Raw genomic sequence first — 13,313 nt, 5'->3', positions numbered from 1 at the left:
AGTTTGCATTTCCTCTCTTTCTCTCCTTCTCTGTATATATTCTTTCTAACTCTCTCTTTTTTGCTTGAAAACTCTCTTTCTCTCTCTTTCTTGCGCGCATTTTAGACTTCTTTTTATGCCAAAGAAAAAAAAACATTTCAAGGTGATGCTGAAGAAAACACAACAAACATTTATTTCCTCTCTCTTACTTGCTCGCTTTGTACATTTGTTTCAGCAATTACTTATATTTTTTGTAAACATAGTTATGTTTTTTTATATGTACTTTATTTAAATATACTTTATTTAAACCTGCACAAATAGTCGCAGAATTAAAAATAAATGTTTTAGCAATATCATCTGCTGAATTCTCGACATTGCGTGCGCATTAACTTTTTTTTTTTTATGGGTGGGAGGTAAATTTGTACATTAGGTCCACCTCCACAATTTTCTTTAGAATGACAACTTACATAGGTTTTTAACTATGCTAATTAAGAAAATCTCATTCAAATTTTGTGGAGACAAGTATTTATAGAAATATAAAGACCTGTATTACACACTATAATTTTACTGGCCGACAATTCTACTTCTCTCCTACCAACACTATGACCCTCCAATTTTTTTTTTTTGACAATGATTATCACAGTTAAATTTAGGGGAATTATTCCCCCCCCCCTTCCAAAAAGATTGGTGTTGTCTACTCTGAAAGCCGTTCTTTCTATGGGGATGTTGGAGGTGCTAATTCCTAACACTGTTCTTGAGATGGGAAGGTTTGGTGTATATTCCGAAAGCTGTTCTTAACATGGGGGTGTTTGGGATGTCGATTCCAAACGCCGTTCTTAACATGACGATACTCAAAAGAAGTGAAGTGAAAAAAAGTCGTAATTGTTTTGTTTTAAACGTTAAAAAATGACGACATAAAACTGGAATTTAATTTAATATTCATTTGTGGAAGAGTTGAAAAGAATAGGAAGACTTGAACAACAAATGGAAACAGCTAGGACTGCTACCACTGATTTTGATCACTCTAAACAGTTCGAGAATCACAGCGAGTAGCCCTAACCTCTAAAACTTATGTTTTCTTTTCCAGACTGATTCTTGAGATAACTTTTTTTTGGGCGGGGTGTGGGATAAATTTGTACACTAGGTCCACCTCCACAATTTTCTTTAGAATGACGACTTTTATAGGTTTTCAACTATGCTGATTAGGAGAATCTCATTCAAATTTTGCAGAGACAAGTACTTATAGAGATATAAACATCTGTATTATGTGCAGTAATTCACTCGCTGCCAGGTTTGTACACACACACATGAGTCATTAGATGATTAGCATATTTTATTCCTTTTCATGCCGGCCTACTACCACTTTTCTTTTCTTTTTAACACCTCTCTCCACCTGGGTTGCCTACTGTTGTTTTGATCTCCCCCTTCCTCGCTATAAACCTTTTTTTTGGGGGGGGGGGCTTCCTTACATCGACACACCTGGTCAATATCGGGTACCCCTGCTAGTATAATAATAAATATGAAATCTGTATTAATCAAAATATCATATTTAAGTGTATTTTACGACCGGACATCCTGCTAGTCCACTATAGCCCTTAAGCCCCTGAAGGGGCATAGGCCATCTACAGCTTTTGTAGATGCTTTTGTAGCAACTGAGTTCTTTTTACGGGATGAGGCTGCTGGTCCCATGCCCAACCTTCCCAAAAGGCACATGCAGCACCTAACCTTCCCAAATGGTCACCCATCTGGTACTGGCCAGGCTCAATGTTGCTTAACTTCGGTGATCCTGCTAGTACTTAATATTTATACGTTTTCCTTTCTATTTTTTTTTTTTATAATTTCAGAAACTCCTGTAACAATTAGTTGCTGTCTGGCTTCTTCTACTCAACTTGCTTCTGTTATTCCTTCCTGTTGACACGACTAAAAACGGTAAGCCATTTTGAATTTTTGAGATAAGGATTGATGATTTGTTTTATTTTGATTACTCGTCTCATCTTCGGTTTTAAATGGAAACTTTTTTGGAACTTGTGTGTTCAATCTTTAGTGCGCGCAATACTAAGAATACAATTGCGAATTACAGAGTTGAATGATAAAATTGTTGCCCTAGAAAAGACAACATGATTCCATTTCCGTTTAATGAAAACTGGTTTTCATTTTTTGTTACAGGCCATCTACTAGTTGGTTAGTTGTGTAAAAATCCCAAGAGCGATCGGAGCCTTCTATCATGTCTGAAAGTGACACAATGTTCAATGAGCTAGATCAGAGATGCTCTCTACCAATCCAAGTTATGACACCAGGACCATTGCCAGCACCCTCAAAATGCACTGCTGGATTGCCACAAATAACAGTGTGATGAAAACAGTTTCCAGCCACGGTTATGGTCTTTGGTGTGGTTTCAAGTGAGGGTCAGATCATGTCACCTCACATATTCGAGTTCGGCTTGAAAGTCAACACCAAAGTGTACCTGGATGTGCTGAAGATTGTGGTGATACTCTGGTGCAATTAGGTGGCCGCTGGTAAACCTCGGGTATGGCAGCAGGACTTGGCGCTGGCCCACAAATCCAAAGAGATCCAGGCTTGGCTTCAGAAGGAATGCTACAATTTTGTTCCCTTCTTCGGATGCATCTTTTAAAATATATGAACTTTTTTGTCAAACTTAACTGTACAGAATTTCAAACTGAACGCTTTATTTAATCCATAGGGGAAAATTATTCTCATTCTGTCAGCCATGATGGGTGAGAAGTGTTATGCATAGCTGAGAGAATAAGAACAATAAGTACTCCAACGCACACCACAGATTTACCCACCTCTACATGTAACATGATGTAACTATAATTTAGTTTAATATCATCCTAACTTTGGTACCATTTGAAAGAAGCTTCAAATAAACTGCTAATACTTTTTAAAAAATTTTTTTACAGCGTACGAAAATAATCAAAATGCGGGACTAAGATCATGTTTAGATTATCGACGCTTTAAAACAACGTTCCTATTTAGTGATCATTTTGAAGCTGTAAACCTACCCATGTTTAAAAAATCCAGCAAAAATCAACTAATAGTCAGATTTTTACGAAATTTTCTATACTCATTCGTTTTTTAAATTAACTTGCATATAAAAAGCAGTTTTCGTTAAATATGTGGGGGGAAATATATGTATGTATATATATATATTTTTTTAACCCTAACCCCTACCCTCTTCCCCACCCATTTCATATTACAAAAACTAAACAAAATAAATTTAGGTTTACAAAAATTACAACATTTTATAAAGCTGAAGTGTTTAAATAATTAAAAAATATTTATTTATATATATATATATATATATATATATATATATATATATATATATATATATATATACCATTATAAAATTTACTTACCTTGAAATTGTAAAAAAAAAAATGGTCATAAAATCAATATTATGTTAAAAACAGCCAACGCCTTTTCTCAATAATATTTTTTCTCTCAGTAAAATAATTTTTTGAATTACAACAGAAATACAGAATTCTAAAAATAATTTTAAAAACATTTCAATGATATTAATTTCAATATTCCGCGATATGAAGTTTTAAACAGAATTTTTTATTGAAAGTTTCCAACATTAAAAAATATATTCATATAATAGAAAATATTAAATTAGGAAATGCGGTATTAATCTAAAAGAAAGTTACTTTTGATTTTAATTGTAGTAGCGGCAAATTTACTTGTGTGCCTTTTTCAAAAAAAATGTACCGAGCCCTCTAATTAACAGTCTGTGTTATTTACATAATTTGTGTCAACAGAGAGTGTTAAAATTAATTTAATGATTAATTTGTCTAGTTCGTTATAGAGAAATCTATTTGTTTTTCAAAAAGTAAGTTTTATATTATTTTTTATCCATTTTTGTTTTTAAAACATTTATTCATAAATTTCAGCATAAGACATACAAAACTGATTTGAAAAATTTTGCCATAAAACATATGAATATGCCTTGAAAAAGTTTAGCGATTATCTTTTCTTTCTTTTTTTTTTTTTTTTACACGGTGGTCACCACTTATCAAGGCCCGGAAGCCACTACGGGATAAGGGTTATTGCAAGTACAGTACGTTAGTGTGGAGATTTGATGAAGTGTTTACTTACAGGGACGGTTCATTAGGAATTTGTTAACGTTGGACTTGAAGACATCCAAGTTGTAGTCAGGTGGGAAACAGGCAGACGGAACAGAGTTCCACAGGCGTGCAGTTCTTAGAAAGAAGCTTTGTTCATGGAATCCACGTTTTGATTTAGGCACAGATAAAGAGTGGGGGAAATTTTTGACAGTGGATTCAGCTAGACAGGTGTTTTTCGTGGAAGATTGGCGAGGGGGGGGGCAGAGATTGGAGTTCAGACGAGCACCTACCATGGAAATAACGATAAAACAAGGATAGGCTCACAACGTCTCTTCTGTGGGAGAGAGGTTGCAGGGTAGAGAAAAGGGCATCCCCCACTAAGCCACGAAGTCTATTTTGTACTCTGTCAAGGCAGGATAGGCTTTTTTTAGCAGCTCCTGCCCAGATATGGCAGCAGTATTCCATCCTTGGACGTACTTGGCTTTTATATAGATAAAGAATTGCATCAGTAGTGAGATATCTTCTATTATTTGTGTAAATTTTCATTGTTTTTGCAGGATTTTTTCTTACAGGTACATTGATAAAATTAACTTTCTGAAGAACGACTTGATATTCGTATAGAAATAGTTATATCAATAAAAAAAAAAATCAATATAAAAAAACTATTTCTGGTTTCATTGTGTTTCATATAGTGAGGAATTGTATTTTTGAATATAAGCAAACGAACATAATAATTGATAGCCTTTTTTTTTCTTTTTTACAATGCAATTGTTGAAAAAGAAAAACTTTTAAAAAATAAGTTTCATTTTGCAGATGATAGCATCAGACAAAACCTTTGTAAACATTGGGTAACGGAATTTGCAAATAACCGTTAGTCATTTGAATACAATTGTTTATTGTATAGAGAAAAATATAAGCCAAGAGGATTAATAAAACATATTTTAAATTAATAATTTTTCTAAATCAATATAATATAAACATAAATATGAAAATCTGATAGCAAAACAAACTTACGTCCATAAATCATTTTAGTGCCGTTGGGCATCCGTAAAATTGATACAGAAAATAATGTACACACCAAATGATGATGTCACCGGTATTATTTAAAATCTTGGTGATTGTATACATAAAATTGGATGTCCCCAGAGAACAGAAATCTTTCTGTCAAACTCAGGAATCTTTCTGTCAAACTTGGAAATCTGCACAGAATTTTGAACAGAACGCTTTATTTGATATACTGCTCTCATTCCGTCAGCCATGACTAAATAATTCATAATTTTTAGTGTCGCTTGTACTGTGAATTGCATTTTCAATTTCCAGAGGAGAGTAAGTTTACAACTGAATTTTAATAATAAAAAAATCTTATGAGTATCCAAGGAGTGAGTGTCTTGGCCACCATTTTGAAAAAATATCAAGAAACAAAGGGAGATTAACAATAATTCAAACTTGTGAGATTTATGTTGTAATGCCTACATGTTCCGAAATGGCTTTTGCGTCCTTATTTATTTATTTATTTGTTTGTTTACTTTTACTTTACTTATGTGTGTGTATGTGCAAATATATAATGTGTACGTACCTGCTTGCCTTGTCCAGCGGATGATATCTTTTTGTCACTGGGCTGCCATCTCGTAGGGAATGGTCACTGCTGCAGATGCATCAATAACACAAGATGGATTTGAAGCTTCGATTCTTTTATTAAAGGCAAGCCTATCATGGACCCTGGTTGCCGTGGAGAGACCCTAATCCCCTGTCTGTTCCATCTGCAGGTCAAAACCAACTCTCCGCCATGTGGTCGTCAACCGGAAGCCTCGACCACAATTCTCGTAACCTCTAATTTCCGGTGCACGTCACCCCTAATTTCCGGTGCATCTAACCTAGGTCATTAAAGGTGGCTTAGTTTGATGAGTGTCAAACCCAACCTTCTGTGACCCCACTAAACTCGTTGATGGGAATCGAAAATATACTTACATAACTTACTATTTCTACAAACTACCTAGATAGCATTTAAGCTGGGATTCCCAATACTACATACGAATTTCCATTAATCACTTAAAAATGATTTTCTTTATAAAAATAAAACTACTTGATCAGTTGACCTGATTTTTGGAATATGATATTTTCTTTCTGTCATCGTACAGATTTTTCTTTGTTTTAGTTTTTTAATATAGGGAGAATTCTAGACATGAACCAAATAATTTTTTAAATATCTTTGTTATTTTCAGAGATAATTGAAACCATCAACAATGGACTCCCTTGGAAGCGACTTAAAGATTGAGATGGAAGAGAAGGAGAGGATGTTGGAGCAGCTCAAGTTGATGGTTCGAGAAAAAGATGAAATTCTCCGAAAGAAGGATTCAGAAATGCAGGTATGGAACCTTTCTTAATCACAATATCAAGATATTTTTTGTTTTTATATTGTCTCCCTTGCACTAGTTGATGAGGTGCTTGTGCAATATAATTCAATTTCAAAGAATACATTTTATGTAAAAACACTATTACATACTTGTGTGTCATGTCGAAACTAGTAAAAATTCAAAACATGATTGAGTAGAAGATTTGCTGTTTGTAGTGCCATGATGCGCATGGAAAGGGTCCCTGCACTCATCCCCGGTGGGCTTTCCTGAGGCCACAATCCTAATTGGAGAAAGGTCACCTGATGGTCTACTTGTGATGCATGTCTGATGCTCTGCATAACCTCTTGTTTAGCTCCCCCTTACCTAAACTGAAACTCTTTTACGTACAGTTATTTGTATATTACATAGCATGTTTTCTGATACAAGAGGAAATATTGGGGTGTGGCAGCCTTGGTCGCAAAGGGTAGAATTAGCTGCAAAATTCTTGGAAAAGAGATTGGCCTTGTCTGATACTGACGAGATTACCTCAGGTCTAGTTATGCTAGTTAGGATAGAGCACATGTTCTGTTCAGGATTCTGTTTGCTATTTGCCAAAACTGGTGGGAACCAAGCCGCTGCTCAGTTATTTTGGACTTAAAGAAAAATAGATATTAGCTATCCGCCATTTTTTATTTTGAAATGGCAGATTTTCAAGAATTGCAGTTACTTTGTCGATCATTGATTGCAAATATCTCCCTTGGATTTTAAAAACTCTACAACATTAACAAATACACTACACCTGTATAATTCGATAAATTTCATTTATTTTTGAGTCTCCCGTATGCATGTTTGAACAAAAGTCAAACATGTATCTAATGATGGAAAATTAATTTTAAAAAATTAGATTTTTTTCTATAAAAACGCAACACACAACCCAATGTTTTTTTTAATATTTTTTTATATAAATTATAAAAAAACATGTCAATTCACTTGCACATTTTTTTAAAATTTTAAAAAGTAACAATAATAAAAAAAAAAACTTTGTCTCCCCTCAACATGACTTTTTTTTATAAAATAAAATAGACAATTCGAAACCGTAAACAGTCATATTTTTTTTTTCCTGAAAATTTTTGCCATGAATTTAAATTGAAGTATAAAATCAAGGAAAACACAACTGAATCTGAATGTTTTAATACAGATTAATTTTTTTTTTATGTTTGCTCTGAAATGAAGCCAAAATATATTTTGCTCGCAAGGGTGGCACTTCATTATAAACTTACAATTTATTCATCAGATTTTTTTTTTTTTTTTTCCAGAGTTTAATCTAATAAAAAAAAACAAAAATATAAACCTTTATGAATTCATGATGTACATACTCATCAAAGAATGAAAATGTCATATTCCAAAAATCACGTAAATTGATCAAGTAGAATGAATCTTTAATAAAAAAATTTAGTCTCCTCTCAAAAAAAATTATAAAATAAACTAGCCAATTTGAAACCATAAACAGACAGCCATGTTTTCTTTTGTTTTGAAAATTTTTGGAAAGGAAATGGTTTTAATGATTTTTAATTGATAAAGAACACTTTTAAAGGGAGATAATTCGTTTCTCATGTTTACGGTGATTTTTTTTTTTTCTGTGACACCAGATTAAAATATTAAATCAAATTTTTGTATTAAAAAAATCTCCATCGAATTGAATGACTATACACAAAATTTTCATTTTATAAGTTTTTTTTTGTTTTTACACCAAAATGTGACTTAAATTGTCACCAGGATAACAAAAAAATACTTCTATTTACCATTTTTTTTTTTTTTTCAGGATGCCAAAGCAAATTTGTCAAAATTTAAATTGCAGTCAAAAGCCAAAATTACGAAACTTACTCATCAATTAGAAGAAGCGAAGAAGGCATCCATCTCAGACAATGCATCGGACAAGGTAGGCAATAAACAGACACGCACAGACATGCTGCAATTTTGAAGTCATTTCCTCCAAAGTATTGCAGTAACATTTGTATATTTCTCTTATGAGAAAATCTTGTGCATATGGATGAGACAATAGAGATTCACTTGGTTAGAGGCATTTGGGTTTGTTGTAGATCTATTATTTCAAAGACTATGTAGGATTTCTAGTGTAGTTCCCTCCCTCTTTGACTTTTAAGCACGCTCTCTTACATCTTAATCACAAAACGCTCTACCTGTCCATTGGATTGAGGATGAAATGGTAGCATGCATATGGTTGATACTATTTTGCTTGCAGAAATCTGAAATCTGAAAATTTACCATTGTGAAAGACTATTGTTTCAAATCAATTGAAAATGTGTAATTTTGAAATCATTTCCATCAAAAAAATGCAGTTTATCAGAAAAATCTGAATGCATCAGTTGAAAACACTTTTTATGTCCTGTAAAGTTAACGTGAAACCGTGACCAGAGTGAATTCGATGTAGGTCAACAAAAAACATGCTTTTCTCGGAGCTGTTGCTGCTAACTGACATTGTCAACAGTTATGGCTCAACTCTCTTAATTGTTTGTCCATGTTTGGCCAATAAACATAGCAGTTGTGTCCTCCTCAGCAAACATAGTTTGAGAGTAAATTTCTAAAATATATCCAATTCATGCCGCCATGTGCATGGCACAATCACGTTGACACAACAGTTCTTGCGAGATCATCGAAGTTAAGCAATGTTGAGCTTGGCCAGTACCAGATGGGTGATCATTTGGAAAGGTGAGGCACTGTATGTAACCTTCTGGGAAGGTTGGGCATGGGGCCAGCACCCTCACCCCCAAAAAAGAACTCCTCACTACAAAAGCATCTATGAAGTTGTGGATGGCCTATGCCTCTCCAGGGGCTTGAGGCTATGGATGGATGCCGGCATGTAAAACTGACATTAAATCGAATATGTCAGTTGATGTCAACTCATCTCTGTTTGTTCTGAGTCACAATCTGCCTTCAACTGCGTCAAGCTCAATCTGAAAAATACACAAAAATACTTGATTATTGAAATGTGTCCAAAGTCTAAGATTTTATGATTTAACCCCGAAAATAGTTTATTTAAAGAAATAAGGCTCTTATTTTTATGGCAGGAAAGAAGCGCCTTCTTTTTTTCTTATCAATAACGACTTTATATTTTCCATTGCTTTTCTGTTTTCTTTCTTCTGAGCAGATATTAAAATGTAAAAAATATAAATTGAGAATGAAGTAAAATTTGCAAACGAAAAATTAGGATGCTGAAAATATAATCTGGGGTCATTTCGTTTGTTATTTAAAAGTTTTGTAAATAAATGAAAAATGCACACAAAAAATAAATATTTAATATTTTTCCCCACCCTTATTACGGTCCTGGATATGACCTAAAAATATATCTGATGGTGAGGCTCCACCTTGCAGGCCTTGGGGAGTGTGGATCTACCCTTTAATTGCCACTGCTCCCAGGTCCACTCTGACCTGGAGTGGTAGTACCTGTTAGGGTTCCAACTATGGGTTAAATAGAATCCAACTTAAAAAACAAATATACTCCATTAAAAAAATCGTTCCTCAAAATCACTAGATTCGGCATTAAATAACCTGAAAAAGGTTGATATGCCGTAAAACAAAAACAACCAACGAATCCACCACTCCTTATTTTTTTCAAATAAATCTTTCTGTAACAAAGCACGAATGTGCATATGGCAGTTGTATGCAAATGGCCGAGCAGTTACGAAGTGATGTCAGAAAAAGAAAAAGATTATAAAAAGATCACGATCATGTTAAAGATACGTGGGTGACATCTCGGCTAAGACTAGAATTCACGTGTGGCCAGAGAAGGTGGAATAAAGGCCTTTTGTTAAAACCTAAATCAATGAGTTGAATTTCTTTCATTTTCCTTTCTTTTGTTTCTTGTGATGGAGTCTACAATGTGTTGGGTCCTTACCTACTAATGACTACGTTATAACATTTGCTTCCATTTGTCAATGAAAATAGTGAAAGAAAAGTTTGTAAATGTTAATCAATTCCAGGTTGTTAAACTGTACAAATAAGGAATTGGATTTTGCTAATTACAAAGCGTCAATGTTCATGGGAAAATGTAAAACTTTAAAGAGTGTGAGAGGGGAAAGAGGAGAGAAAGAATTATGATCGCAAGGACATGTGGGTGATGTCACAGCTGAGACAATGAGGAATAAAAGTCTTTTTGACGTTTAAAAATTTTTTAGATGAGAATTGATTATTCGTATTATTTGGATTCATCAGACTACTGTTCTCATCTTGAGTGTGATTTTCACAATGTTTCAGTCGATGTAACCTCCGACCTTCTTCAGGTGTGTCTTGTCAAACTCAGGAATGTTTCTGTCAAACTCAGAAATTCCGCCCAAATTCCCGAGTTCGGCAAGATACACCTGAAGAAGGTCGGAGGTTACATCGACCGAAACGTTGTGAAAATCACACTCAAGATGAGAACAGTAATCCGATAAATCCAAATAATACGAAAAGTCTTTTTGTTAAAACCTGAAACAGTGAGTTGAAGTTCTTTCCTATTTCTTGTCTTTTTCTCCTTTGCGACTGAGTCTACATGTTGGATCCCAAGTGTCTGCATGTTAAAACGTGTGTAACGAGTACGTTATATTTCCATTCAGCTTATGACAAAAAACGAAACAATTATATATTTTTCTCGATTCTGATACAAGTACCAATTCCGATTCTTTAAAAATTTCTAGATATTTAATTAGAGTTTTAATGATTTATAAAAAATGTTCAAATGAGAGTAAACTGCATGTAATGTCCGCATATATTTTGCGAAATGTAAAAATATTTGTTTGTTTACAGTTGTAATGACCCACTACATCCGGCCGGAATAAATGACAGGCAGGAACATTTCTACAGCGATCACCGCTTTGAGGTGCCTATGCGTTATTAAAAACACATTAAAACATGACGTGATGCAACCACACGCTTACATAAAATCAAATGAACTAGGATTATGCTCCTTTGCACTTGAATTCAGTGATCAGTATTGAAGTAGCGGGTGGGCACTATAAAGGCATTTACCTGCCAAAATTAAAGCAGTTTCTCTCAAAGTTTTCAAGCACAACACATGTTCAAGGAAGCTCCGTCTTTGTGAAACGTTAAAGCATCCATCATGGTTTTATGCGAGCCGCAGATGAATTACAATATTCACCATGGATATTCAGCGCATTCATTTAAAAATCAAAATTTAAAACCTTCAAGAAAACACTTTTTTTAATTTTTTTAATACTTCTTTCACATAAATAAATGTTATTTATTTTATACTAGTGGGAGTACCCGGCATTGCCTCGGTGTTTGGAGATGTAAAAGGAAAAAAAATATGTTGATAGGGAGGGAGGCTCGATCCCGTGACGAACCCGAAGGCGGAAAAGAAAGTGAAAGAAAACCTGACATCATACCGCTACGCTACAATGCCATAGAAAGTGAAAAGCATTCAAATTTAGCGATTTCAATCAAAAAGGTGATTTACTAGCAGAAACGAATGTTGGCTGAAGGCCAGTTCAGCTTTCTGCCAATTCATTTGTTTCCCCACAGTGTTGGGAAAACCAAGCTCCCCCAAAAAAGGGGAGTTCTCAAATGAATAGCAATTGTCTGATATGAAGGGTATTCCCCACATTGATCAAAGCTAATTTGCCTTCAAGATATGCTGGCCACGAAGGGCATCTAGCTGATTTGATTCGATTCAATTTCACTTTATTTATACGAAAAACACAAACACGTCAGAGGATGGAATAATGTGATTTTTATAGAAATCGATCAAAATAAACCTAGAGACAACGTCCCTTCGCAAATCGTAGATATTATAATCTAGGGAGTATATAAAAAATTCTAAAACATAGTACCCCCCCCCCCTCAAGTACCCCGTGAAAAAAAAGCCTTTGCTGGACATACAAAAACGCACACAATACGTTTGCCTTTTATAAACTTTTTATAAACCTTTTATAAACTTTTTATAAACCTTTTCTAAACCTTTTATAAACTTTTTATAAACTCAGCAATTCTGTGTTCTTTAGTGAGTGCTGTCTTTTCCTGAATTTATTTTTATTTTTTTATTTAAGGATGTAAATTGGTAACCTTTCCTATAAATTGGCAACCCCGTTTAATTTATTATTAAGGGTCCTAAAAATGCACCCTATACAGTGTACACAGGTCAACAAGAAGAAACTTGTGTAGATCCGAATTTGTCGCTTTCGCAATCGTTTATTTCTGGGGTCTTTAAAACCTGATTGATCCTCAACCCTAAAACTTGTTTATTTAAAGAAATAAGACTCTTTTGCATGGCATTAAAGATGCAACCTCTTTCTTTCTCGTCAATAACAGTTTAAAATTTTCCATTGCTTTTTGTTTTGTTTCTTTCAAACAGAGCAGTGAATGCGGAGACGACACACCCACAGAGCAAGCTAACCGAGCCAAGATGAAACTCTTTCGCCGCAAACTGGAGGACAAAGACCGTCAACTGAAAGAGAAAGATGACCAAATAAACAATCGTGACCAGCAGATGATTGCCAAGGAGAAGATCATCGAAGAACGCAACCAGGTGATACAGCAAAGAGAAGAAATGATACGCACAATTACCGACCAGCTTCACGAACGAGATAAAATCATCAAATACTTTGGCCAGTCTGAGAATCAACCGTCCGGCGAGCAGGTACCAAAAGTGCGGTCATCTTTTTTCATTTCTTTGTTGCTTTTTTTTTTTTTGTTCATCAACTGACCAACTTACCAACTACTGCTAATGGCTTGATTTGCGGTGTGGGTTTTGCCTTTTCTTCTTTTAATTTCTGTTTTGGCCCTTTACAAGGTAATGTCCATTGTTTTTAACCTTTGTCTTAATTTCATTCTTTGAAGATTCCTTCATTTTTCAAAAATCAGGCAGCCATCCTCCCAAGCATTACTTTTGAGTAATCTG

The 13,313-nt window shown here is 34.4% G+C and overlaps 1 protein-coding gene across 11 annotated transcripts in view; it reads left to right on the top strand.

Annotated features, from left to right (window-relative positions):
- LOC145240051 (uncharacterized) overlaps positions 1 to 13,313 on the top strand; it is a 144,092-nt gene that overhangs the window by 35,687 nt on the left and 95,092 nt on the right. For 6 of the 11 annotated variants that reach the window (XM_080103669.1, XM_080103665.1, XM_080103674.1 and 3 more), the window contains exons 2-5: positions 1,824 to 1,908; positions 6,290 to 6,433; positions 8,223 to 8,339; positions 12,768 to 13,061. In XM_080103669.1, coding sequence (XP_079959795.1) covers positions 6,311 to 6,433; positions 8,223 to 8,339; positions 12,768 to 13,061 — 534 coding nt within the window. In that variant the 5' untranslated portion in view covers positions 1,824 to 1,908; positions 6,290 to 6,310. The remainder of the gene's footprint in view (positions 1 to 1,823; positions 1,909 to 6,289; positions 6,434 to 8,222; positions 8,340 to 12,767; positions 13,062 to 13,313) is intronic. The other 5 variants (XM_080103670.1, XM_080103673.1, XM_080103666.1 and 2 more) reach the window with 1 other exon arrangement.

Source organism: Euprymna scolopes, chromosome 19 (assembly GCF_053919585.1).
Source record: "Euprymna scolopes isolate OS-2025 chromosome 19, ASM5391958v1, whole genome shotgun sequence".
Classification (NCBI taxonomy): domain Eukaryota; kingdom Metazoa; phylum Mollusca; class Cephalopoda; order Sepiida; family Sepiolidae; genus Euprymna; species Euprymna scolopes.
This window is presented reverse-complemented; position numbering and strand designations above follow the sequence as displayed.